Source organism: Chiloscyllium punctatum, chromosome 3 (genome assembly GCF_047496795.1).
Source record: "Chiloscyllium punctatum isolate Juve2018m chromosome 3, sChiPun1.3, whole genome shotgun sequence".
Lineage (NCBI taxonomy): Eukaryota > Metazoa > Chordata > Chondrichthyes > Orectolobiformes > Hemiscylliidae > Chiloscyllium > Chiloscyllium punctatum.
Window position 1 is genome coordinate 102800962 of NC_092741.1, and position 27875 is coordinate 102828836.

General features: G+C 43.0%; 1 protein-coding gene across 1 annotated transcript in view; it reads left to right on the forward strand.

Annotated features, from left to right (window-relative positions):
- Positions 1–27875, forward strand: part of slc30a2 (solute carrier family 30 member 2) — a 131113-nt gene that overhangs the window by 91341 nt on the left and 11897 nt on the right. The window contains exons 4-5 of the mRNA XM_072557727.1: positions 19576–19729; positions 25583–25793. Of these exons, the coding sequence (XP_072413828.1) occupies positions 19576–19729; positions 25583–25793 (365 nt within the window). The remainder of the gene's footprint in view (positions 1–19575; positions 19730–25582; positions 25794–27875) is intronic.

The window sequence follows — 27875 nt, forward strand, 5'->3', positions numbered from 1 at the left end:
ATAAGCCTACCATGGGGAACCTTATCAAATGCCTTACTAAAATCCATGTACACTACATCCACTGCTCTACCCTCATCCACATGCTTGGTCACCTCCTCAAAGAATTCAATAAGACTTGTAAGGCAAGACCTACCCTTCACAAATCCGTGCTGGCTGTCCCTAATCAAGCAGTGTCTTTCCAGATACTCATAAATCCTATCCCTCAGTACCCTTTCCATTACTTCGCCTACCACCAAAGTAAGACTAACTGGCCTGTAATTCCCAGGGTTATCCCTATTCCCTTTTTTGAACAGGGGCACAACATTCGCCACTCTCCAGTCCCCTGGTACCACCCCTGTTGACAGTGAAGACGAAAAGATCATTGCCAACGGCTCTGCAATTTCCTCTCTTGCTTCCCACATAATCCTAGGATATATCCCGTCAGGCCCGGGGGACTTGTCTATCCTCAAGTTTTTCAAAATGCCCAACACATCTTCATTCCTAACAAGTATCTCCTCTAGCTTACCAGTCCGTTTCATACTCTCCTCTTCAACAATACTGTCCCTCTCATTTGTAAATACTGAAGAAAAGTACTTATTCAAGACCTCTCCTATCTCTTCTGACTCAATACACAGTCTCCCACTACTGTCCTTGATCGGACCTACCCTCATTCTCATCATTCTCATGTTTCTCACATATGCATAAAAGGCCTGGGGGTTATCCTTGATCCTACCCGCCAAAGATTTTTCATGCCCTCTCTTAGCTCTCCTAATCCCTTTCTTCAGCTCCCTCATGGCTATCCTGTATCCCTCCAATGCTCTGTCTGAACCTTGTTTCCTCAGCCTTATGTAAGCATCCTCTTCCTCTTTACTAAACATTCAACCTCCCTCATCAACCAAGGTTCCCTCACGCGATCATCTCTTTCCTGCCTGACAGGTACATACATATCAAGGACATGTCGTATCTGTTCCTTGGAAAAGTTCCACATTTCAACGACATCCTTCCCTGACAGCCTATGCTCCCAAGTTATGCTCCTCAGATCCTGTCTTGCAGCTTTGTATTTACCCTTCCCCCAATTGTAAAACCTACCCTGTTGCACGCACCTATCTCTCTCCATAACCAAGGTGAAAGTCACAGAATTGTGGTCACCATCACCAAAATGCTCACCCACTAACAAGCCCATCACTTGTCCTGGTTCGCTATCTTTTACCTCCCCCTCTACAATACTAGTGTGATTTTAAAAAAAAGTGTGATTTCAAAAAAAAATCATGTTTCAAAGCCAGTCAGCTTTGTCAAGGTTCCACTGTAGATTCTCTCCCCAGGTTGGTTTTGATGTGTTTTTCTGTGCAAACTCCTTCTCCTTCTTTATGTTTCTGAACCACTGTACCTCTCAGAGAGCTCTTACTAGCAGCCTACGCATGTTGATCTTTTGGTAGTTCTCTTTGTTGTTCTGGGTAACTGTTCAAAATGTATGATATTTATGTCACAAGATATTGGATCATTTCATTGGTTTTAATATTGTCAAAGTACTAAATTCAAACTTGATTTGAGTTTGATATCTTGAGTTTGATACAATTTAAACTGGCTGAATTTGAATATGTTTTTGTATCCAGGCATCACAGCTCTTAGCTAGTTGTTTGACCAAATGTTACATTGTTACCTTGTTCAAAACACTGTGCTAGCCAGAAATTTCAGCTCCCTTAATGGTACCGTACACCCTCAACTTCATAACAGTACTCACCATCCTGTCTTGGAAATATATTACTGTTCCTCCACTGTCATTGAATCAAAATCCTGGAAATCCATTCCTAACAGTGTTTAGGTTACATACAGTGTGGAAACAGGCCCTTTGGCCCAACAAGTCCACACCAACCCGCCAAAGCGCAACCCACCCAGGTCCATTCCCCTACATTTACCCCTTCACCTAACACTACGGGCAATTTAGCATGACCAATTCACCTAACCTGCACATTTTTGGATTGTGGGAGGAAACCCACGCAGACACGGGGAGAATGTGCAAACTCCACACAGTCAGTCGCCTGAGGCGGGAATTGAACCCCGGTCTCTGGCGCTATGAGGCAGCAGTGCTAACCACTGTTGTGGGTGTACCTATACCAAATGCTCACAAAGGCAACTGATCACCACCACCTCTGTGAGTCGTAAAGTCAGTTGTACAGCATAAAAACATATCCTTTGGACCAGATATCCTAAATTAATCCAGCCAAATTTGCCAACATTTGGCCCATGTCCCTGTCAACCTTTCCTGTTCATTGTACCCATCCAGATGCAAATTAATTGTTGGAATTGTACCAGCCTCCACCACTTCCTCTGGCAGTTCTTTCCATACACGTACCACCTCTGTGTGAAAATGTTGCCCCTTAAGTCCTTTTTATATCTTTCCCCTCTCACCTTAAGCCTGTGCTGTCTAAATTTGGACACCCCTATCCTGGGAAAACAATCTTGGCTAGTTACTTTATTCATGCCCCTCATGATTTTATAAAGCTCTTTAAGGTCACCCCCCAGCCTCCAGTACTCCACAGAAAATAGCCCCAGCTTATTCAGCCTTTCCCTGAATCTCAAACCCTTCAACTCTGGCAACATCCAAGTAAATCTTTTCTGCACCCTTTCAAATTTCACAACATCTTTCCCATAGGAGGGAGACCAGAACTGAATGCATATTCCAAAAGTGGTCGAACCAATATCCTGTACAGCCACACATGACATCTCAACTCATATACTCAATGCACTGACCAACAAAGGCCATTGTGGAGGGAATGAATGTTTAAGGAATTAAGGGAGTTGCTATATCTTGTAAGGTATTTAGTTTCTTGAGCATTGTTTTAACTAAACTTGGAGAAAGTCGAGAGGTAATTCTTGTTTGGCACATATGCCAACTGTTCATTTTGAGCTGAATTTGATTGACAATTATTGCTTTTGATTTGATATTGTCACATGTACAGAGATACAGTGAAAAATATTGTTTTGCATCCCAGACAAATCATATCATACGTAAGTACATCAAGGTAATAGAACAGAATGCAGAATATAGCTTACGGATGTGTTACAGCTACAGAGAATGTGCAGAGAAAAGGTGTTGAAGGTGGATCTAAAGTCAATAAAATGAGTCTGACATAGATATCCTTGTTATCTCGATGTTCCAGAGGTGAGTGTAGGGGCAGGGAGATGGTGTCTGCCATGGAACTATTGTGATGGTAGACGAATTGTAACGGATCAAGGCAATCTGAGATGCTGGAGTTGATGGGTACCATTACTAATCTGTCAAAGCACTTCATAATGATGGATGTCAGAGCCACTGGTCATTAAGACACCTGGCCTGATTTTTCTTTTGTACCAGGATGATAGTGGTCATCTTGAAGCAGGTGGGAACCCCACATTGGAGTAAGGGGAAATTAAAGATATCTGCAAATACTCCTGCCTGCTGGTCCACGCAGGATCTGAGTGCATGGCTTGAGACTCCATTTGGGTGACTCATTTTCCGTGCATTCACTCTCACGAAGGCCAATTTGATGTCTGTGGTGGTGACTATGGGTACAGGTGCACTCAATGCTGTCGGGGCAAGTGGCATCATTTCACTGACCTTCTGTTCAAAACGAGCATAGAATGTTTTGATCTTATCTGGGAGGAATGCATTGTTGCCGATGATTCTACTGAACTTTGATTTGTATTTCATGTGAGCCTTGCTACAGTCGATTTGTGTTTGTACGGTTCATATGGGACCCTAGTTTAGTCTGGTATTGTCTCTTGGCATCTCTGATGGCTCTGTGAAGATCATACCTAGGTCTCCTGTATAGGTCAGGGTCACCCAACTTGAACACCTCAAAACTGGACTTCAGTCGGGAGTAGATCTCCCAGTTCATCCATGGTTTCCAGTTGCGAAACACTTGGATTAACTGCTTGGCTTGCAGTCCTCTACACACTTACTGATGATGTCAACGACAGTAGTGGCATACTCATTTAGATGCGCTGCTGAGTTCTTGAATATGGACCAGTCCACCAACTCCAAGCAGTCACATAGGAGCTCATCCATTACCTCAGACCTGCATTGTATGACTGACTTGCATCGATACTTATACCTGGACTGCTCAGGCTAGCAAACATTGCACCACCACATCCATACCAGGTTCATGCAGTATTTGGAGAGTACAACTGTTACATCAGCAAACAAAATGCCAATTCATAGAAAATAGAACTATGCAACACAGGAATGGGCCCATTGGCCCACAATTTTGTGCCGAAAATGACGCCAAATTGAATTGATCCCTTCTCCCTGTCCTTGGTCCATATCCCTCCGTTCCATGCATATTCATGTGCTTATCTAAAAATCTCTTCAATGCCCCAATCGTATCTGCCTCCAAGCAAAAAATCCCTTTTTTATCGTTCAGTAGTCTTACCTTCTCCCTAGTTATCGTCTTGTTTTTAATGTATGTATAAAATGCCTTGGGATTCTCTTTAACACTACTTGTTAAAGTCATTTCATGGCTTCTTCTCGCTCTCCTAATTCCCTACTTGAGTTCTTTCCTGCTTTCTTTATATTCCTCATTGGCTCTGTCTGAATTTAGCTTCATGAATTTTACGTATGCTTCTTTTTCCCTTTAAATTCACAACCTCCCTCATTATCCAAGGGTCCCCTATCTTGCTATCCTTTATCCTTCCTCCTTATTGGAAATGCCAGTCCTCAACACTCATCAGCAGGTCTTGAAACAATTTTCACATGTCAAATGTTGATTTGCCTAATAACAGCTCCTCCCAATGAACACTCCTGCCTAATACTCATGTAATTCGCCTATCCCCAATTTAGTACATTCGCACAAGGTCCAGTCTTATCTTCATTCATAGCCACAGAACCATAGAACAGTACAGCACAGTATGGGCCCTTCAGCCCCTGATGTTGTGCAGACCTTTTATCCTACTCTGAAATCAGACTAACTTACATATGTTTCATTGTGCCAACTTCCATGTGCCTATCCAAGAATCGCTTAAATGTCCCTAATGTATCTGACTCTACTACCACTGCTAGCAGTGCATTCCACGCACTAACCACTCTGAATAAAGAACCTACCTCTGAAATCTCCCCTAAACCTTCCTCCAATCACCTGGCTACTGCTGTTATGCTCCACTGAGAGCATTACCAACCCCCAACTGTATCCAAGATGGTATACTGTTAGAGAGGGGAATAGCCATGGGGGACTCCTGCACCACCTGCTTCTCCTGATGGTCAGCTAGCTACCTGACTGAACCAGTGGTGTGACTACCTCCCTCTGACTAGTGTCTATCACACTTTCTGCCTCCTGTCTGCTCCTCAGGGTGTCCAACTGCTCCTCCAACCGAATGATGCCCTTTTGAGGAGCTGCAGCTGGTCACACTTCCTGATCTCCCATATCTGGCAAGAGGAGCTCGCCACTGCCCTAATTGCCATCTCTACCCCTTTTACACTAAGAAAGGTAAAATAATTTACCTTGCCTTTACCTTGCTTGTCTTACTGTCTGAAGCCCAGCATTCATCTACATCCGCATTTACACCAATTGATGCATTAACTTGTTAGAGTCATAGAGGCGTATAGCATGGATAGCACCCTTCGGTCCAACTCATCCATGCCGACCAGATGTTGCAACCCAATCTAGTCCCACCTGCCAGCACCCGGCCCGTATCCCTCCAAACCCTTCCTAATCAGATACCCATCCAGATGCCTTTTAAATGTTGCTATTGTACTAGCCTCCATCACTTCCTCTCGCAGCTCATTCTATACATGTGCCACCCTCTGCGTGAAAAGTTGCCCCTTACGTCTTTTATATCTTTCCCCTCTCACCCAAAACCTATGCCCTCTAGTTCTGGACTCACCCACCCCAGGGGAAAAAAAACTTTGTCTATTTCTCCTATCTATGCCCAGCATGATTTTATAAACCTCCAGAAGGTCACCCCTCAGCATCCGACACTCCAGGGAAAACAGCCCCAGCCTGTTCAACCTCTCTCTATAGCTCAAATACTCCAACCCTGGCAACATCCTTGTTAATGTTTTCTGAACCTTTTCAAGTTTGACAACATCTTTCAGGATTGCACGCAATATTCCAACAGTGGTCTAACCAATGTTCTGTACAGCCGCAACATGGCCTCCCAACTCCTGTACTCAATACTATGACCAATAAAAGAAAGGATACCAAACACCACCTTCCCTATCCTATCTACCTGTAACTCCACTTTCAAGAAGCTATAAACTTGCATTCCAAGGTCTCTTTGTTCATAAACCTCCTGAGGACCTTAAGTCCTGCTAAGATTTGGTTTCCTAAAGTGCAACACCTCACTTCAAATTAAACTCCATCTGCCACTTCTCAACTCATTGGCCCATGTGATCAAGATCCCGTTGTAATCTGAGGTAACCTTCTTCGCTGTGCACTACACCTCCAATTTTGTGTCATCTGAAAACTTACTAACTATACCTCCTATGCTCACATCCAACCTCCAGTCTTCCAGCACCTCACCAGTGGCTATCGATGATACAAATATCTCAGTAAGAGGCCCAGCAGTCACTTCCCTAGCTTCCCACAGAATTCTAGGGTACACCTGATCAGGTCCTGGGGACTTATCCACTTTTATTCGTTTCAAGACATCCAGCACTTCCTCCTCTCTAAATGGACATTTTTCAAGATGTCACCATCTATTTCCCTACATTCCATATCTTTAATGTCCTTTTCCACAGTAAATACTAATGCAAAGTACTCGTTTGGTATCACCCCCCATCTCCTGCAGCTCCACACATAGGCCGCCTTGCTGATCTTTGAGGGGCCCTATTCTCTCTCTCGTTACCGTTTTGTCCTTAATGTATTTGTGAAAAACATTTTGCTTAACTCTATTTGCCAAAGCTATCTCATGCCCTTTTTGCCCTCCTGATTTCCCTCTTAAGTATACTCCTACCGCCTTTATACTCTTCTCAGGAATCACTCAATCTATCCTGTCTATACCAGACATATGCTTCCTTCTTTTTCTTAACTAAACCCTCAATTTCTTTAGTTATCCAGCATTCCCTATACCTACCAGCCTTTCCTTTCACCCTGACAGGAATATACTTTCTCCGGATTCTCGTTATCTCTGTTTTTATGAAGGCTTCCCATTTTCCAGCCATCCCTTTACCCAATCAGCTTTTGAAAGTTCTTGCATAATGCCATCAAAATTGGCCTTTCTCCAATTTAGAACTTCAACATTTAGATCTGGTCTATTCTTTTCCATCATTATTTTAAAACAAACAGAATTATGGTTGCTGGCCCCAAAGTGCTCCCTCACTGACACCTCAGTCACCTGCCCTTATTTCCCAAGAATTGCTCACGTTTTGCACCTTCTCTAGTAGGTACATCCCACATACTGAATCAGAAAATTTTCTTGTAAACACCTAACAAATTCCTCTCCATCTAAACCTTTAACACTATGGCAGTCCTAGTCTATGTTTGGAAAGTTAAAATCCCCTACCATGGGGATCCAAGGTGGCGGCAATCTAAGAAGATCGCACTGCGCAGCTCTGCATCGCAGCACAAGCGAGACAAACCTTTAACCTGCCCAACCCAGGCCATCACGATATCTTGGGACTCCAAAAGATCTTGGATTCCCAAGAAATTTCTAAAAATTAACTTACCTGTGTTTCCAGCCATCCAGAGATGCCGAAAAAGGGAGCAGGAGCATCCACGGCCACATCTGCAGTTCAGGCTGCAGTATCCTCAGAGTCGATTCCTTTCCAGGCCTTGGTGAATAAGCTCGTGAAATCTCGCGAGATGCTGGGGAAACAGATTGAAGAGAAGCTGGCTCCAATCTCTCTCATGCTGCAGAAGCATGAGCAGTAGCTGGGAGACCTGGAGAAGAGGACTGATGAGATGGAGCACAGGGTCACAGTGTTGGAAGCTGATAGCAGTTCATCCAAGGATAGGATCCAAGCCCTGGGGATGCAGGTCGGTAACTTGCACGACTAAATGGATGATCTTGAGAACAGGGGCAGAAGAAAAAACATTTGGATTATCAGTTTGATTACTTACAGTATGGAAACAGGCCCTTCGGCCCAACAAGTCCACACCGCCCCGCCGAAGCGCAACCCACCCATACCCCTACATCTAACACTATGGGCAATTTAGGATGGCCGATTCACCTGACCTGCACATCTTTGGACTGTGGGAGGAAACCAGAGCACCCGGAGGAAACCCACACAGACACGGGGAGAACGTGCAAACTCCACACAGTCAGTTGCCTGAGGCGGGAATTGAACCCAGGTCTGTGGCGCTGTGAGGCAGCAGTGCTAACCACTGTGCCACCGTGCCGCCCACTTTGCCTGAGCATAAGGAAGGTGAGCAGCCTGTGGAATCTTTTGAGGACTGGCTGCTAAAATTCCTTGACTTGGAAGCAGGCATGAGAGGACTGAAGATCATCTGGTCTGGGTCAATGTCCTTGACTTCTCCTGGTGTGGTTCAATCATTGCTGGGACAAAGAGAGAGTCATGGAGGCTTCCAGAGTCCAAGGCCCTAATTTAGGAGGGCTCTAAGATCATGTTCTTCCAGATCATGTCCTTGACTTCTCAGCAGCAGTGATCCAGAAACGAAAATCTTACGATTATGTCAAGAGAAGACTGAGGGACCTTGGGATTCAGTACTCAGAGGTACTCGGCGGTGCTTTGGATCACCTTAAATGGATCCATATATCTCTTTGACACATCGGAAAAGGCAAGAGATTTTGTGGACAAACTAACCTAATTTGAACAATTTTAGTATGTATAAATAGTGTTGTTTGGGTATGTCTTTATCATTCTGTAAAAGAACGGAGGAAGTCTAGTTGGAGCTTTATCTTTTTTTTCCCTCTATCGATGATAATTTGGTTTAACCTATGCTTGGCGGCAGTTGAGATGTATATTTTCAGTTTCTAAGGATATACCGAAACTTGGGTGAGCTATTTATTCTGCTTTTTCTTAAAAAAAAATTTACTCTTATCTGCTTGTGTTTGCAGTGCGGCTTTAGCTAGAAGAAGTCAAGATGATTGGGATGGTTAGATGCCTACTTATGGGCAGTTTGGGATGGGTAGTCGCCCCCGGGGCAGGGGGTGAGTTCCCCTACTCAACGCTGTTGGTGCTTTATATGTTGGTTTGTTTTTGTTGTTTTTAATTCTCAATGGTTTTGTAGGTTTGTAATATTACCATCTCTGATCATGCTCCAGTGTACCTTATGATTAAGATTAAGGATGTTACAGTGAGTTTGAGGTATTGGCGAATGGGTCCCTTTATCCTCAAGGATAATATATTTGTGGAGTATTTCTCTAGGGAATTTCGGGCGTTCCTAGACATCAACAGAGGCTCGGTTGATAGCTCATTTATTCTCTGGGAAACTGCCAAAGCCTATGCTAGAGGGTTAGTTATTTCATATTCCACCAGTAGGAAGCAGCAGATGGGTGAGCAGCAACATCTCCTTGAAGCATGGTTGAAGGCAGCCAAGAAGGCCTACTTTGACAGACCCTCATTGGTCAAACTACATAGGATTACAGCGTTGCGGTCTGCGTTGAATTCCATGCCCACGCAGATGGAAAAGAAGAAGCTGGCTTTTGCAAAGCAAAGGTTATACGAGCATGGTGACAAGCCAGGTAAATATTTAGCGCATCTCACCAGAAAAGGAGTGTCCCATAAGCCATTATGCCGATTAGGGAAGGGTCTGGGAACCTAACATATGATTCTAAAAAGACTAACATGGCGTTCCAGAGATTTTACTCTGAGTTATACCAATCTGAGGATTGTGAGGTGGGCAGGCAAAAATGGAATATTTTTTAGGGATCTGAAGCTCCCAGGTGTGGCTCCCGAACAACAGTCCTTTCTCAATGCCCCGTTATCAGAGCAAGAAATGCAGGAAACTGTGAGGCAGCTTCAGAGTGGAAAGACGCCCGGTCCTGACGGACTTCCCAGTGAATTCTATAAGGAATTTATAAGTATACTGTCAGACTTGATGCTCAATATGTTTAATGATTCATACAGTCATGATTATCTCCCACCATCTCTGAGAGAAGCCAATATTTCACTTATCCTCAAAAAAAAGGGAAGGACCTGGAAGATTGGGCTTCGTACAGGCCCATCTCTCTCTTAAATGTGGACTTTAAAATCCTCTCTAAGACTCTCACGTTAAGGCTGGAGACTGTGTTATCTTCTATTATTAAAGAGGATCAGATGGGCTTCATAAAAGGTCGCAGATCCTCCAATAATCTTAGGAGGCTGCTAAATATAATTCAAGCATGCCAATACAAGGATTGGTGATTTCTCTAGATGCAGAGAAGGCATTTGACTGAGTTGAGTGGCCGCACCTTTTCTATACTCTAGGGTGGTTTGGGCAAAGTCTTCATAAGATGGGCAAAGGCGGACCTCTCACAGCGGTCATCACCAACAGGGTATGATCAAGTAATTTTAATATTTTTAGGGGCAGCTGGCAGGGCTGTCCCCTTTCACCATTGCTTGTTACGTTGGTGATTGAACCATTGGCGGAGGCCATTCGTGGGGATCCCAATATATTCGCTCCAGAAGTGGGGTCAAACTTACATAAGATTTTGTTGTATGCAGATGATGGTCCTAATTTTTTTGGCAAATCTAGCAGTTTCAGCGCCTCGTCTGACATAATGCATTCGCGTGTTTGGCGCTTTTTCAGTGTACAAGATTAATTTTGTGAAATCAGAGGCTATGCTTATGGATGGTCTTATGAAGCCGCTAGCTCTTGAGTGCGACTATAGATTCCCATTTAGGCAGTCACGGGGGGTTTTGTGTATTTGGGCATATTCATTACTCCAGTTCTGAATCAGCTGTGCCAAGCCAATTTTATCCAAATATTTGAAAAAACTTAAACAAGATCTTCAAGATGGGAGGCACTTCCAGTCTAGTGGTTGAGTCGGATAGTGCTTATCAAGACGAATATTCTCCCTGTTTGCTATACCCTAGATGGATGCTCAACCTGATTTTCAATAAGCAAACACTCTGGAGGTTGACTGGCTGGTTCAGCTCCTTTTATTTGGCATCGTTGGCGGTCCCTCATTCAATTAGCCAAACTGCAACTGCCTCACAGATTGGGGGGAGTGGATCTCCTGGACATTAAAAATTAAGCTCGCTTTTGTCCTACGTGAGTGATTGATTGGGTTTGTGGAGATACTCTTTCAATTTGGCTACATATAGAAGCCTCCCAGGCAAGGTGCCCCCTTACCAGTTTGCTGTTTTTGGACAAAATGAGGACAGTTAGGGAATATTGTCATAATCCAGTAGTCATTAGTACTGTTAAAGCATGGAGGGCCATTCGGCAGAGGAAGGCAATATTGGCAAAACATCTTTGTTTACAGATTTAGTGGCCATGCCGGGTTTTCAATCAGGGATGCTAGACTCCGGATTTAAATGTTGGGCAGCTAGGGGTGTGTCATGCATGAGTGATTTATTTGAGAGAGATGTAATGATGTCCTTCGATCAGTTAGCTATCTAATCAGTATGAGCTATCTAGTAGAGACCTTTTTTTTTCAAGTTAGGGATTTTATTCGAGAAAAGACCACACTTTTGACTGATCTCTACAAATTCAATATAGAGAGAGGGGTGATAAGTGGTAAGAGTACACTTTCTGCCAATATTTTATGTCATCAATTGGGGGGTGACCCCCTCAGATGAGTTTGATTGATTCTACAGGATGTGGGAGGTAGAACTGGGTGTTGAAGCCTCCTCAAAAGCATGGGAGGATATTTGGGAGAATGCAATGAAGATATCAATTTGCAATAGGACCCATGCTTTACAGTTGAAGATTCTCCACAGGGTCCACTTGGCTCCCGACCATTTGTCAAAATTTAAACCATGGATATCTTCAGCATGTCCCAAGGGCAAGGTCTGCACGGGCACTCTTACCCATTGTCTCTGGTCTTGCAAAAGGTTTTAAGCATATTGGAGTACAATGGCGGGCGCAATGGAGATGATTTTGGGTATAAGGGTGGAGACTGACCCTATCTCTCTCCTTTTGGGCTTTCCCACTGTATTTCCTGCAGACGCACATAAGAAAAAACTTTTCAGATTCTGTACAAGAAAGATCATCTTGTTAGGTTGGGTATTCGAAACCCCCCCGGGCCTGTTGTGTTGACAGAAGATTGTTATGAAGCATATTCCCTTCAATTTTCTCATAAAAATGGTACACCACAAAACTGAGAATTTTTATAAGACATGGCAACCCTTTTTGGAATGCCTTGATACAGATTTATCTGCCACACTAACAAGGGCTTTAATATAGCTGTAACGATTGTGTTTTACGAGTCCAATATCCAGGGAGGAGGAATTGTGAACACATGAGCATTTTGTTTGGCTGGGCTGCATTATTACTATTTATTAGATTGCTGGTTATTTACTTATTTAGTTAAATAGCTAGTTTGGGTTTTTTTTAATTCTCTACTTTTCTATATATGTTTATACATTTGTACATGAGGGTGGGTTGGGGATTCTTTTTATTTGGGTTGTTTTTTGTACTGTTTTGAATTGTATTGTTTTGTACGTGTAATATTAAAAAAATCTATTTTTTCGATAAAAGTATATATTTTTTAAAATCCACAACCATAACCACCCTATTATTCTTACAGATAACTGAGATCTCCTTACAAATTTGTTTCCCAATTCCCCTCTGTCTAACAAGGGCTATATTAAAGCCCTTGTTAGTGTGGCAGATAAATCTGTATCAAGGCATTCAAAAAAGGGTTGCCATGTCTTATAAAAATTCTCAGTTTTGTGGTGTACCATTTTTGTGAGAAAATTGAAGGGAATATGCTTCATAATAATCTTCTGTCAACACAACAGGCCCGGGGGGTTTCGAATACCCAACCTAACAAGATGATCTTTCTTGTACAGAATCTGAAAAGTTTTTTCTTATGCGCGTCTGCAGGAAATACAGTGGGCAAGCCCAAAAGGAGAGAGATAGGGTCCGTCTCCACCCTTATACCCAAAATCCTCTCCATTGCGCCCGCTATTAGGGGGTCTATAACACAATCCCAATAGGTGATCATCCCTTTCTTATTTCTCAGTTCTATCCAAATAACTTCCCTAGATGTATTTCCAGGATATCCTCCCTCAGCACAGCTGTAATGCTATCTCTTATCAAAAACGCCATTCTTTAAATTCCTTAAACTATAATGCAATCTTTACAAACAGGTCAAATATCCCCTTGGCTACAACAAACTTTCTAACAGCCTCTCTCAATCTATCGCTCCTTCTTTTTTGCTTGTAGGAGTGTAGGATAGAAGCACTTACGGTAATGGAATGTTTCTGGCTTGCTGTTCCATGACATCGAATTAGATTAGATTCCCTACAGTGTCGAAACAGGTCATTTGGCCAAACAAGTCCACATTGACCATCCGAAGAGCAACCCACCCAGACCCATTTCCCTCTGACTAATGCACCTAACACTATGGGCAACTTAGCATAGCCAATTCACCTGACCTGCACATCTTTGGACTGTGGGAGGAAACAGGACCGCCCGGAGGAAACCCACGCAGACACTGGGAGAATGCGCAAACTCCACACAATCGCCCAAGGCTGGAATTGATCCTGGTTCTCTGGTGCATCTAAGCATGGAGCCTCCGTGCCGCCCTGGGGTTCTTCCTCACTCCACTGAGCAGTTGTGGTGACTGAGCAGAGTTCTCCCGATTTTTTTGTTTATTTCAATAATATACTTTTTATTCATCAAAATTATAGTATATATACACATTTCACAAATGTGGATTGGTTCTATTCAGTTGCATATTAAATTTAAAAAAAGACATTGGACTTTGACTCTATCTAACTCTCTTATACATACAATACCAATATTTACATGTATTGAAACTACTAGAAGGGTTCGATAACTGAACAGACCCCCGTTTACCTTCAGCAGAAAGACCTCAGACAATGGTCTTTCCCCGCTGTGCCTTGGTGGTGGCTGCCCCAAGCTTTAGTGCATCCCTAGTACGTAGTATTGGACCTTGGAATGTCTACAACGGTCAGTTGGGGTCAACTCCTCGTTCTGTAAGGCCAACAAGTTTTAGCACATCAAAAAGCATCTTTCACCAAGTTGATGGTCCTCTTGCTGCATTTTATGTTTGTCTTGGTGTGTACCTTGAAGACCAGACTGAGTTGCTTGGAATGAACATTGACACAAACCACTGCATATTTCTCCAGACTTCCTTTACAAAGGCACATTCGAGAAAGAAATGTGAGACAGTCTCAACCTCTCCCCAGCCACTCAGAGGACAATGTACAGTGGCACAAACTGACCGAGCATACATAAAGGATCTCTCAGGTGATGCAGTTAGCACCAGCCAAGCAATGTCCTGGTGCTTGTTAGAAAGTTCTAGTAATGAGGCATTCTGCTAAATAACTTTGACAGTCAGCTCAGGGAACCAGGTGACAGGATCCACTCTCTCCCTTTCCCTCAGGGTCTCAAGGACGCTACTTGCTGACCATTCCTGATGGAAGGTGATCAAAGGTGTTTCTCTTTACAAATTCCTGTACGAAGGACAAGTGATATGGAATAGTCCAACTACTTGGAATGTTCTGTGGCAGCGAAGCCAGTCCCATCCTTTGCAACAACAAGGACAGGTAGAACTTTAGCTTCTATGTTCCCTTGTTGGCTAGCTGGTTGTCCTTTAGGAAACAATAGTCAGAAGAACAACAGCTTGACATTGGTGGATCTGACCCAGAACATGCAGGAAACAAATAGGAAATCTACCTCGAGTAGATAGACTTGTTTGGCCATGACCAGGTGGATATGCGCTGCATTGTGCAGCTTGGCAACTGTTTCCATCAGGAATCCAATTTGCTTTCAGCTACTCTAGATCATCCATCTTATCGATGATACGGTTGAAGTCTCCAGCCAGAATAACCAGCCTGGACATTGCCAACGCAATGGGATCTATTGTAGGATGGCCAGTTGCTCACTCTTTACTGTTGGGGTGCATATGTTAGTTAGTCTTAGGGACCATTTCTGTATGTGACACCTGCTATGAGGAGGTGCCTGCCCAGCACCACCTCAACTTCAGAGAGAAGTTGCCTCCTTGCAGTAGAATACCCAGGCCGGAGGAATTGTCTCCCCCTGACCAAATTGAAGGCCCATGGGTCCATAAGCTTGATTACCTCCTGTAGCTGCTGAGGTGCAGTATTCCCCACTCCTGCAGGAACAGGTTTTGACATTTAGCCAGGTAAGCCAATCTGGAAACCCATCATGTAGTAGATTAAACTCTATGCATGTTAATACTTGCAATTCTAACATTTATTTTGTTTTAGATTAGATTAGATTACCTACAGTATGGAAACAGGCCATTTGGCCCAACAAGTCCACACTGACCCTCCGAAGAGCGACCCACCCAGACCCACTCCCCCATCCCATATTTACCCCTAACTAATGCACTTAACACTATGGGCAATTTAGCATGACCAATTCACCTGATCCGCACATCTTTGGATTGTGGGAGGAAACCCGAGCACCCAGAAGAAACCCATGCAGACACGGGAAGAATGTGTGAACTCCTCATAGACAGTGACCTATTTTAAAAGTTTATAGAATTACCCAATATCCATTCATCCCCACTGGTGGACTTCTGGTGTGAGTGAACTGTTGGACTCTCTCCACACTGAGGTAGTTCTCCTGTTTGTCCCTGGAAGGATTGCCCTGCTCCAGCATTGTCAGAGTGAGAACGAAGTCAGCAGGGTCCAGTTCTGAGTCTGACAGAGGGACTGTTAGAGTGTTGCTGCTCCCGGTTGCCCAGGAGTGGTGTGGTGTGGTTGGTAACCTATATTCTTGATGGCTGGAGGTTAGGCTGACTGGGCCCCTTGGGAAGCCCAGCGTTTCCAGGTTGGGGGTCCTCCTCTCCTCCTCCCCGTGGTGCTATGCCTCTTTATTTGTTGATGGCTATCCATCTGCATGTCTCCGTCATCAGTAGGGCTGCTTGTGTCTTGCAGCTGCCTCTTTCCATCATGCTGTGGGACTTTGGGGGCCAGACATGTTTTCCTTTTCTGTTGTTTCTCACTGGTAGCCACTCCCCTGCTTCCTTGGTTTCTTCCTCCTCCATTGACTCCACTGTTCAGGTGGAGGTTGGGCTGGTTGATGTGCCTCCATGCTAGTGACCTTTTCCTCCTTTCTGGCCTGTCCCGCCTTCTCGGTCCCCCTCATATCAGTTTTCTTGCTGGGGGTGGCATCTTATTGACCTTTGGGGGTACACTGCTCTTGGACTCCTTTTAGTCCTTAGTCAGGTAGCCCTGCTGTTTTCTGTTCCTGCAGAGGGTTATTTTATGTCATATGCTCTGGCGTCCCACAGATTCGGCACACTTTAGGTTGCCCTGCCTACATCAGGTAGCCTCAGCTCCCCCGATCGCAAAGCTGGAGGGTGGGTGGAGATATTCAATGGTACCCACCTTCAGGATCACCTTTCCCTGCTGCTTGCTGGTCCAGATTCAAAAGGGGTCCACTACATTGGTGCTGCCTCCTTCAAACTGCACATACCTTCCCAGGAACCCAGCGCCTCTGTGCAGGGAGAACAAACAATAGTGCCGCGGACAGGACAGAGAGGGGACCCTCACCTCCTTTCTCTTAGAACACCTTCAGAGACGTCCATTGTTTCACACTCCTGAAGGTCACGTCAAAGTAGCCCTCTCTGGGGAAATCCTGCAGACAGAAAATACCGGCAGCTTCGAACCCACAGCCATCCAGGCAGCCTCTCTTCATGAAGAAGATCCTTCCAGTGATCCGTCATCCACCTTCTTCACAGTCACTTTGAATGTGCTGCAGGCCTGGGTTGTGGGCACTAGCAGAAGCAATAGCTGTGGTTGGCTGGGCAGACACTGAATTGGTGTTAAGCCAAGGCCAGCCCAAGAATTCACCAAATTCAGCTCAGCTCAACACACAATCTTCCAAGTTCTGCTCACCACCAGTATCTATCTTCCAGTAATAGAGGTTCTTAGATCAGACTATGGATCAAGCTATCTCCCCTGCCAGATAGTTCTCCTCAGCAAAGTCTCTCTGTTGACCTCTATTTGGTGCTCTTCCTCCTTGTCATGGAAGGTGTTCTTTCTCACTCTGCTGTTCCAGAATGCTCCTTAGTGAAGTCTCTCTGCTGTCCACTATTGGAGGTAAAAACAATGACTGCAGATGATGGAAAGCAAATACTGGATTAGTGGTGCTGGAAGAGCACAGCAGTTCAGGCAGCATCCAACAAGCAGAGAAATCGACGTTTCGGGCAAAAGCCCTTCATCAGGAATAAAAGGAATATTCCTGAGGAAGGGCTTTTGCCCAAAACGTTGATTTAGCTGCTCGTTGGATGCTGCCTGAACTGCTGTGCTCTTCCAGCACCACTAATCCAGTGTCCACTATTGGATGCTATTCAGACAGACTCAATCAACCACCAAACCATCTTAAATCTAGAAGGTCCTTTTGGATAATCTCTGAATTTATTGGCAATCTACCTTCAGTCTTGGTGTAATGCTTAGAAGACCTACGATGATCAAAGGGATTGTATGGTAGTTCAGTGGTTAGCACTGCTGTTTCACAGCATCAGGGACCCAGGTTCGATTCCAGCCTTGGTCTTTGTGGAACTTGCACATTCTTCCCTGTGGGTGCATGGATTTTCTCTGGTTTCTTCCCGCACTCCAAAGTTGTGTAAGTTATGTGATTTGCCCAAATTAAATTGCCCAGAGTGTCCAGGGATGTGCAGGTTTGCTGGATTAGCAATGGGAAATATAGGGATAGTTTAGTGGTGGGTCTGGGTGGGAATCTGTTTGGAGGGTTGGCATCGGCTGAATGGCTGAATGGCCCGCTTCTGCACTGTAGGGATTCTATGAAATTGCTTCTTTATAAAGGACCTGGCAGAACATCTTGAAGGATCAAACCCCATGTTAAATTTTGGACAACTATCTATGTTTCATAGCCAGTGATGTAAAACACTGCTGCTGTTTCCTTAGGTTAGAGATGAAAGCATCTCCATCAAGAAACTGCAAAGCTCCTAATCAGATCCTGGAGCACTTTCATGAACACTGCACTCATTGGAAATTTCCAGACACTTTAATATCCACATTATTGATGACTGATTCCTTTCTGTCCCGTTACTTTATGAAAGAAGATACTAACCACAGAATTCGAAGTTTCTGACCTGCTATTGTAGCCATACTTTGGTTCATCCTGTTCTGTTCCTGGTCAATGATGCCCCAAGGAACTAAATTAATGATGATGATGCCACTGAATGTCAAGGTGAGTTGATTTGATTCCTCTCATTGGTGATTGTCATTTCCTGCATTGTGTCGGACGTTATTACTTGCCACTTGTCAGCCCAACATAAATATTGCTTTGGTTTAGCTGCATGTGCATATGGGATGTTTCACTATCTGAGGAATCACAAATGTGGTGCAATCATCAATGAACGTCCCCACTTCTGAGCTTTTGATGAGGGAATGGTCACTGATGAAGCAGCTGACGATGATTCAGCACCCTGAGGAACTGCTGCAGAGATGTCCTGGAATGAGGTGGTGCACCATCAATAACCACAACCACCTTCCTATGTTCCAGGTATGACTTGAGTCAATAGAGACCTTATCCAGTGCACTCGATTATTTGCTGATATCACATGAAATGAATAAAATTGGCAGAAGACTTGTAATGGGAGAAACCTTAGCAAGAAGTCAAGATGGATAATATAATCAGCATTGCTGGTTGAAAAATATTGCAAAAAGCTTTAGCTACATCTTTTTCACTCTCATGTTGGGCTCTGCTATCATTTTCGGCTGGGATGTTGCAGGATATTCTTCCTCCCATCAGTTGTTTATTCATAACTGGATATGGTTGGATCACTTAGCTCTGACTATTGCATGCTTTCTCATTTGTTTAGTATCCATGTAGTCCTTTCTTGTAATTTCACCAGGGTTTGGCACCAGGGAATGGTAATTCTACTGACATGACATTTCATTGGCAAAAATCAACTGTTTTTGGGATTTGGAACACACCAATTGAAAAGGTTGTGGAAACTGATCCCATATATTCCATTAAAATAGTTCTGGACATATACTTGAGAATGAAGAATTAACTGGGTTAAGGACAAAAAGTGAAAATGTGGAATTAAACAGACCTCGTGGACCTAACAGTTTTTTTTTATATGTGCTATGATTTTCTATTTCAACAATAATGATTCAAAAAAATGATTAAGTTGACATCATGCTAAAATGGTAAAAACAATGACTGCAGATGCTGAAAACCAAATACTGGATTAGCGGTGCTGGAAGAGCACAGCAGTTCAGGCAGCATCCAACAAGCAGCAAAATCGACGTTTCGGATGAAGGGCTTTTGTCCGAAACGTCGATTTCGCTGATCGTTGGATGCTGCCTGAACTGCTGTGCTCTTCCAGCACCACTAATCCAGTATCATGCCTTTTGGATTTTTATTGTTAAATTTTCAGAATGAAGGTTTCTGAGTCAAACTTCAAGGTGCAGTAAATATTTTATAATGCAAATTTTCCCAATTTTTTGGCTCAGAATCTAAAAGTGGGTACAGTAGGTATCTGTACAATAATTTTAGAAGTGCTTTGCTCTAATTTCTGTTTTCTTTGTCACAGAAATTCTAGGGGCTCTTCTTTCCGTACTATCAATTTGGGCAGTAACAGCTGTATTGGTTTACCTTGCCATCCAGCGACTGATCAGCAAAGACTTTGAGATTGAAAGCCATGTAATGCTTATAACATCCGGGTGTGCAGTAGGAGTCAATATCATGTAAGCCATATAAATGCATGTGAACACTTAATCACACAAATAATGTTTGATTTCAGAATTCCAATAAGATTTACATTAAGCCTTTTACCAGCAACAATTGAAACCTATGACCAAAAGAGGCCTTGACAAAGTATAATGTCCAGTTGGAGCATTGAACTAATGAGAATATTTGATGATGGTTTCTCAGTTATCAAATTCTCTGGTCAGGTCTGCAATTGGATGAGTTTTGGAATCTAATTGAATCAAAGAACATAGGGATAATTTAAAAAAGGGGAGTTGATGTCAAGATCTGCCACGATTTTACTGAATATGTATGTGGGGGATCACTATAGGGGTCTTTTGGGCAACTTCAGCACTTTCCAAAAATTGAATGGTTCTGTTTTTACATAAACTTTTCTTTATATTCATTTCTTTAATCTTTTAAAAACAACAGATTATGCTTGTGGCTTTTTAAAGACATAAACCAGCTACAAATACATAGAGGCTAACAATATAAAAATAATCAACTAATAAATATAGCTATTTCCTTGTCTTTTACATGAAGTTGCTGATTCATATTGAAGCATGGTTCCACAGATGTTTAAGACCCCCAGTGCATCACCTTTTCATATGAAACTAAATAATGTTGTCCAATGCCCACTATCCAGTCAAGGATAGTAGTGGGAAGTTGTGTGTGTGGAGGCGGAGGAGATTGGTGAGACACTAAATCAATACTTTTCGTCAGTATTCACTCAGGAACAGGACACTGTTGCTGATGTGAATATTGAGTCACAAGTGATTAGAATGGATGGCTTTGAGGTACGTAGGGAAGAGGTCTGGGGAATACTGGAAAGGATGAAAATAGATAAGTCCCCTGGGCCTGATGGCATTTATCCTAGGATCCTCTGGGAAGCTAGGGAGGAGATAGCGGAGCCATTGGCCTTGATTTTTATGTCGTAGTTGTCTACGGGAATGGTGGCAGAAGACTGGAGGATAAAGAATGTGGTCCCTTTGTTCAAGAAGGGGAGCAGGGATAGCCCGAGTAACTATAGGCCAGTGAGTCTCACTTCTGTTGTGGGCAAAGTCTTAGAGAGAATTGTAAGGGATAGGATTTATGAACATCTGGATAGGAATAATGTGATCAAGGATAGTCAGCATGGTTTTGTGAAGGGCAGGTCACAAACCTTATTGAATTCTTTGAGAAGGTGACCAAGGAAGTGGATGAGGGTAAAGCAGTAGATGTGATGTATATGGATTTTAGCAAGGCGTTCGATAAGGTACCCCATGGCAGGCTAATGCAAAAACTACGGAGGTATGGCATTGAGGGTGCATTAGAGGTTTGGATTAGGAATTGGCTGGCTGGAAGGAGACAGAGGGTAGTAGTTGATGGTATAGGTTCATCTTGGAGCGCAGTTACTAGCGGTGTTCCACAAGGATCTGTTTTGGGACCATTGCTGTTTGTCATTTTTATAAATGACCTGGAGGAGGGGCTTGAAGGCTGGATGAGCAAGTTTGCGGATGACACGAAAGTCGGTGGAGTTGTGGACAGTGAAGAAGGATGTGGCAGGTTACAGCGCGATATAGATAAGTTGCAGAGGTGGGTAGTAAGGTGGCAAATGGAATTCAATGTAGCTAAGTGTGAAGTCATTCACTTTGGTAGGAGTAACAAGAAGATGGATTACTGGGCTAATGGTAGACTACTTGGTAGTGTGGATGAGCAGACGGATCTTGGTGTCCATGTACACAGATCTTTGAAAGTTGCCACCCAGGTAAATAGTGCTGTGAAGAAGGCATATAGTGTACTGGGCTTTATTGGTAAAGGAATTGAGTTCCGGAGTCCTGAGGTCATGTTGCAGTTGTATAAGACTCTGGTGCGGCCTCATTTGGAGTATTGTGTGCAGTTTTGGTCGCCATACTATAGGAAGGATGTGGAGGCATTGGAACGAGTGCAGAGGAGGTTTACCAGGATGTTGCCTGGCATGATAGGAAGATCATATGAGGAAAGGCTGAGGCACTTGGGACTTTTCTCATTGGAGAAAAGAAGGTTTAGGGGAGATTTGATAGAGGTGTACAAGATGATTAGGGATTTAGATAGGGTTGACAGTGAGAACCTTTTTCCGCGTATGGAGTCAGCTGTTACTAGGGGACACAGCTTTAAATTAAGGGGTGGTAGGTATAGGACAGATGCTAGGGGTAAATATTTTACTCAGCGGGTTGTGAGTTCATGGAATGCCCTGCCAGTAGCAGTGGTGGACTCTCCCTCTTTCTGGTCATTTAAGCGGGCATTGGACAAGCATATGGAGGTTATTGGGCTAGTGTAGGTTAGGTAGGCTTCGGTCGGCGCAACATCGAGGGCCGAAGGGCCTATACTGCGCTGTATTTTTCTATGTTCTCTGTTCTATGTTGCAAGTTTATTTCAAAAAGCCTAATCTCTCTGCATGTGGCATCCACCTCATAATTACAGGAATCAGGAATTGGAACCCTATATTTTTCCTCTTGTCCTCCTTAGTTTGAAAGGTTGTATCCAGTATTAGTATTTGTACTGAGATCAACTCATGCATCACAGGTCAGGGTGTAACCCACACCTTCATGTCCTTTATATCTCAGTTGAACCCCACATTATCCAAGTTCCTGTAAGGTGTACAGGTAATGTCCAAATAACTCTCAATTTGATAATGATTTGGTTCTTTAAATGTGAAGCTTGTTGTAACATGCTGCATTATTATCTGTGAGATTGTTTTGGTGTTGATTCCCCAGAAATTATTTGAAGTCTGCTATTTCTAAATTTCTTAGAATTTTTTGCTTACGTTTTCTTGGAACTTAGAATAAAAGAACTTTTAAAATATATATATAAATAATTAGAGAAAGAGCAAGGCCCATATGAATCTTAAAGTCATCTATGTGAGGACCCAGAAGATATGTGTGCAGTCCTCATAGAATATTTTGAGTTTTCTAACTATGTAAAAGAATGATCCATGTCAGGGTAAAGGACTATGAAGTATTGGAAGAAATTAACAGAGAGAGAGAGAGAGAGAGAGAAAGAGAGAGAGAATAATAATGGGTTTAGCAGCCTTAAAGGTGGTTAGATCCACAGGTCTGCATGAAACCTATCCCAGTCTGATTATTGAGGATGGCAAGGGAAGAGATATTAAGTACCCTGGCAATAATTTTCTGATACTTACTCATGAGAGGTGAGTTGCCAAAGGCTTGCTGACATTATCTCTTTAATAGAAAGAGAAAGGTCTAATCTTGGTGCTTTGGAAGCTATTAGGAAGAATTCTGAGACAAAATACATCCATTCATGGAGAGACATATATTAATCAGGGATAGTCAACATAAATTTAAGGGAAGAAGGGTAATGCATTTGATGTGGTCTATGCAAGGCTTTTGATAAAATCACTCATGGCACACTGGTTAAGAAAACAAGAAGCCATGGGATCCAAGGCATGTTGGATCCAAAATTGGCTGTGAGGCAGGAAGCAGAGGTTGAGCGTAGACAGATGATCTTGTGACTGGAAGTCTGTATCCAGTGGAGTTTTGAAGGACTCAGTGCTGTTTTGGTGTACAATACTAATTGAGACTTAAAGGTTGGGGTCGTGATCAAGAAATTTGTGCGTGATACAAGAATAAATAGTGAGGAGGATAGCTATAAACTGCAGAAGGATATCAACAGATTAGTCAGCTGGGTACAGCAGTGGCAAATGGAATTCAACCTGGAAAGTGTGAGGGAGGACTAACAAGAAAATGATTACATGATGAATGGTAGGACCTTGTAATGGCTGAAGATCAGAGTGACCTTGATGTGTATATCTTCAGATTCCTGAAGGCAGGTAGATTAGGAGTTAAGAAGACAAATGGGATACTTGCCTTTTTAGCCATGGCATTGAATGCGAGAGCAGAGAGGTTATGCTCGAACCACATGAAACAAACTACTCCATGCAATTCTGCTCACTGAATTATGGAAAGGATGTGACTACACTAAAGAGGATGTAGAGAGGACTTTTCAGGATGCTGTATGGCTGAAGGGGCTGACATTTGAAGAAAGATTGGAAAGGCTAGGATTAGTTTCCTTTGGTGCAGCAAAAGTTGAGAGGAGAATTCACCAAGTTGTATAAGATTGAGGAGCACAGAAAGGGGACATAGAAAGATGTTCTTCCAATTAGTAGTTGGGTAAATTACTAGGAGGGCATAGATTTAAGGTAAGAGGTACAAGGCTAAGAGGGATATTGAGGAGAGAAGGCTTTTTAACCATTACCTAAACTCATCACCTGAAAGGGTGGTTTGGCCAGAAACCCGTAATACTAAAACACTATTTTGATATTCACCTGCATCGAGGTAGCCTCCAGCCCTATGAGCTAAGAGCTTGTAACATGGGATTAGTGCAGTCATATCTTTGTTGACTATTGCAGACTGATAGGCCAGATGGCCAGAGAGGCCATGCTGTAAATGTCTACAAGTCTGAATGTATTGCCTTTAAGAATATACAAAACCTCCCCCACAAATCAATCACTGTTCCACTTCTATTGCAACTTCAACAGGATTTGCTTCAACGGTCAGAAAGTGGGTCACATCCAGTTATGCATGAGGAATAACAGGAGGTTGCAATATATAAAAACTACCACGTTTCAGAATGTTAATTTAACTATGATTTCCCCAGCTATTTAATGAACACCCTGTGAGTGGGCTACAGACATATGAGACTAATAATGATGCAACATTTTTATTAGCAGTGAAATATAGACAAATGGGCCAGATGGGCCAATGGGCTGAGAAGTGGCAGATGGAGTTTAATTCAGATAAATGCAAGGTGCTGCATTTTGGGAAAGCAAATCTTAGCAGGACTTATACACTTAATGGTAAGGTCCTACGGACTGTTGCTGAACAAAGAGACCTTGGAATACAGGTTCATAGCTCCTTGAAAGTGGAGTCGCAGGTAGATAGGATAGTGAAGAAGGCTTTTAGTATGCTTTCCTTTATTGGTCAGAGTATTGAGTCTAGGAGTTGGGAGGTCATGTTGCGACTGTACAGGACATTGGTTAGGTCACTGTTGGAATATTGCATGCAATTCTGGTCTCCTTCCTGTCGGAAAGATGTTGTGAAACTTGAAAGGGTTCAGAAAAGATTTACAAGGATGTTGCCAGGGTTGGAGGATCTGAGCCTACAGGGAGAACAGGCTGGGGCTATTTTCCCTGAAGCGTCGGAGGTTGAGGGGTGACCTTATAGAGGTTTACAAAATTATGAGGAGCATGGATAGGGTAAATAGACAAAGTCTTTTCCCTGGGGTTGGGGAGTTCAGAACTAGAGGGCATAGGTTTAGGGTGAGAGGGGAAAGATATAAAAGAGACCTAAGGGGCAACTTTTTCACGCAGAAGGTGATACGTGTATGGAATGAGCTGCCAGAGGATGTGGTGGAGGCTGGTACAATTGCAACATTTAAAAGGCATTTGGATGGGTATATGAATAGGAAGGGTTTGGAGGGATATGGGCCGGGTGCTGGCAGGTGGGACTAGATTGGGTTGGGGTACCTAGTCGGCATGGACGGGTTGGACCGAAGAGTGTGTTTCCATGCTGTACTTCTCTATGACTCTATGACTCTATAAATGCCATAGAAATGATTCAATAGTTTAAATGATTCAATTTAGTTTGATAAATTGAATAGTCAAGCAAAGAATGTGTTAAATAAATAAACACAGCTATGATGTCTCAAAGTATCAAACTTGCGACCATTGGGTCATGTTTATGATACTATACTGGAATTATTTGTAGGCTATTAAAGCTACAAATGCTGAAGCAACTTAACTTTAATCCACCAAAGTCCTTGAGAATAAAAAAGACATTTGATAAATTTTGTCACCACAATTATTTGTGTTGCAGAATGGCTGTGTTACTTCATCAGTCGAATCCTTCCCATAGCCATGGTCGCGCATTTGGTTACGAGGAGTTAGAAAACAATACAGTTGATGAAAATTCTTCCCAACAAAATCATCTAGGCAACACCAGTGTGAGAGCTGCCTTTGTGCATGTTATTGGAGATTTGTTTCAGAGCATCGGAGTGTTTGTGGCGGCTACAGTCATCTTCTTTAAGGTTACTGTGGTATTCTAATAATTCTTTTATATGTATTTTAATTAATGATGTTTATTTCATGATACAATATCAAACTGTATCATTGGATGTGGTTTAAAATATTTGAGGATTCCAGTTCTTTGAGATGGCTCCTTAATATACAATAGCGCCTCGACATATGAACAACCCCGTTCATGTACAAATTGGTTTACGAACAGGATTTTATGTAAAATTTTGCTTCAACGTACATGTGAAATTCAAGGTACGAACGCAAAAAGTCCGTGTGCGACCACGTGGTTTCAATGTTCTGCTTTGCTACGCGCTTGTTGAACGCAAAAGCTCTCGGGTCCTGCGTGATCTCATTCAGTTCGTCTTTGGCGAGTGTGCTGTGAACAGCCGTCCAAACATTCTTACACTATCCGAATAGTGGGAAAAATTGATTCAGTTCGCGAACCGGGTCTCGGAACGGATTAAGTTCGTAAGTCGAGGCGCTACTGTATTAGCATTCAATTTCTGTTGGTTAATTTAATGAAGTTAACAAACTATTTTAAATGCATTAACATCTCTGGTAAGCTCGCAATCACAAGTATGTACAGTGATCATGTTAACCATTGCACTATAAAAGAGCACAAAGAAATTATAAGTTTCTTTTTAGTACTTTCAATGTTAAATCTCTCTGGAAGATTGCATTTTTATACATCAATGAAACATATTGATGTTTCATTGGTGAGAAAGAAACAACTGAGAACAAATGTATTTAGAAAATCATTAAAAGCTAAGTACACAGTTGTGAAAAGTAATTAAAATAGGATAACACAACATTGGCCTTTATCTCAAAGGGGTTGGAATTTAAAGGAGAGGAAATAAAGCTTCAATTGCTTTAGTTTTGATCGCTGTGCCTCATGAAGGTTGTTTAGATTAGATTACTTACAGTGTGGAAACAGGCCCTTCGGCCCAACAAGTCCACACCGCCCCGCCGAAGCGTAACCCACCCATACCCCTACATCTACCCCTTACCTAACACTATGGGCAATTTAGCATGGCCAATTCACCTGACCTGCACATCTTTTGGACTGTGGGAGGAAACCGGAGCACCCGGAGGAAACCCACGCAGACACGGGGAGAACGTGCAAACTCCACACAGTCAGTCGCCTGAGGCGGGAATTGAACCCGGGTCTCTGGCGCTGTGAGGCAGCAGTGCTAACCACTGTGCCACCGTGCCACCATGTTCTTGTATATGGTTGGTTAAGACAGCGGGTCTGATGAGCTGGAAGTGAGAGCAAGGGGCTACAGTCTAAAAAAACACTGGAGAGCTGAGAGACTTACCATAAGTTCAAGTTTACACTCATGTTCTATTTATGGTTCTAGTGAACCTTAAACATAATGACTGACAATGACAGTGGGTTCATTACCACAAAGTGTGTGCGAATAAATTTTTTTAATGTGAGGCAAGATAGAACATAAGACATTACAGCACAGTATAGGCTCTTCAGCCCTCGATGTTGCGCTGACCTGTGAAACCAATCTGAAGCCCATCTATCCTACACTATTCCATTTTCATATATATGTTTATTCAATGACCATTGAAATGCCCTTGAAGTTGACAAGTCTGTTACTGTCACAGGCAGTGCATTCCACACCCCTACTACTGAGTAAAGAAACTACCTCTGACATCTATCCTATATCTATCACCTCTCACTTTAGTGATTTGGAGATGGCAGTGTTGGACTGGGGTATACAAAGTTAAAAATCACACAACACCAGATTATAGTCTAACAGGTTTATTTGGAAGCACTAGGTTTCGAAGTGCTGCTCCTTCATCAGGTGATTGTGGATCAATCACCTGATGAAGGAGCAGCGCTCCGAAACCTTGTGCTTCCAAATAAACCTGTTGGACTATAACCTGGTGTTGTGTGATTTTTAACTCCTCAATTTAAAGCTATGTCCCCTCGTGCGAGCCATCACTGTTCGAGGAAAAAGGTTCTCACTGTCCACCCGATCTAACCCTCTGATTATCTTGTATACCTGAATTAAGTCACTCTTCAACCTTTTCTATCTGATGAAAACAGCGTCAAGTCCCTCAGCCCATCCTCATAAGACCTT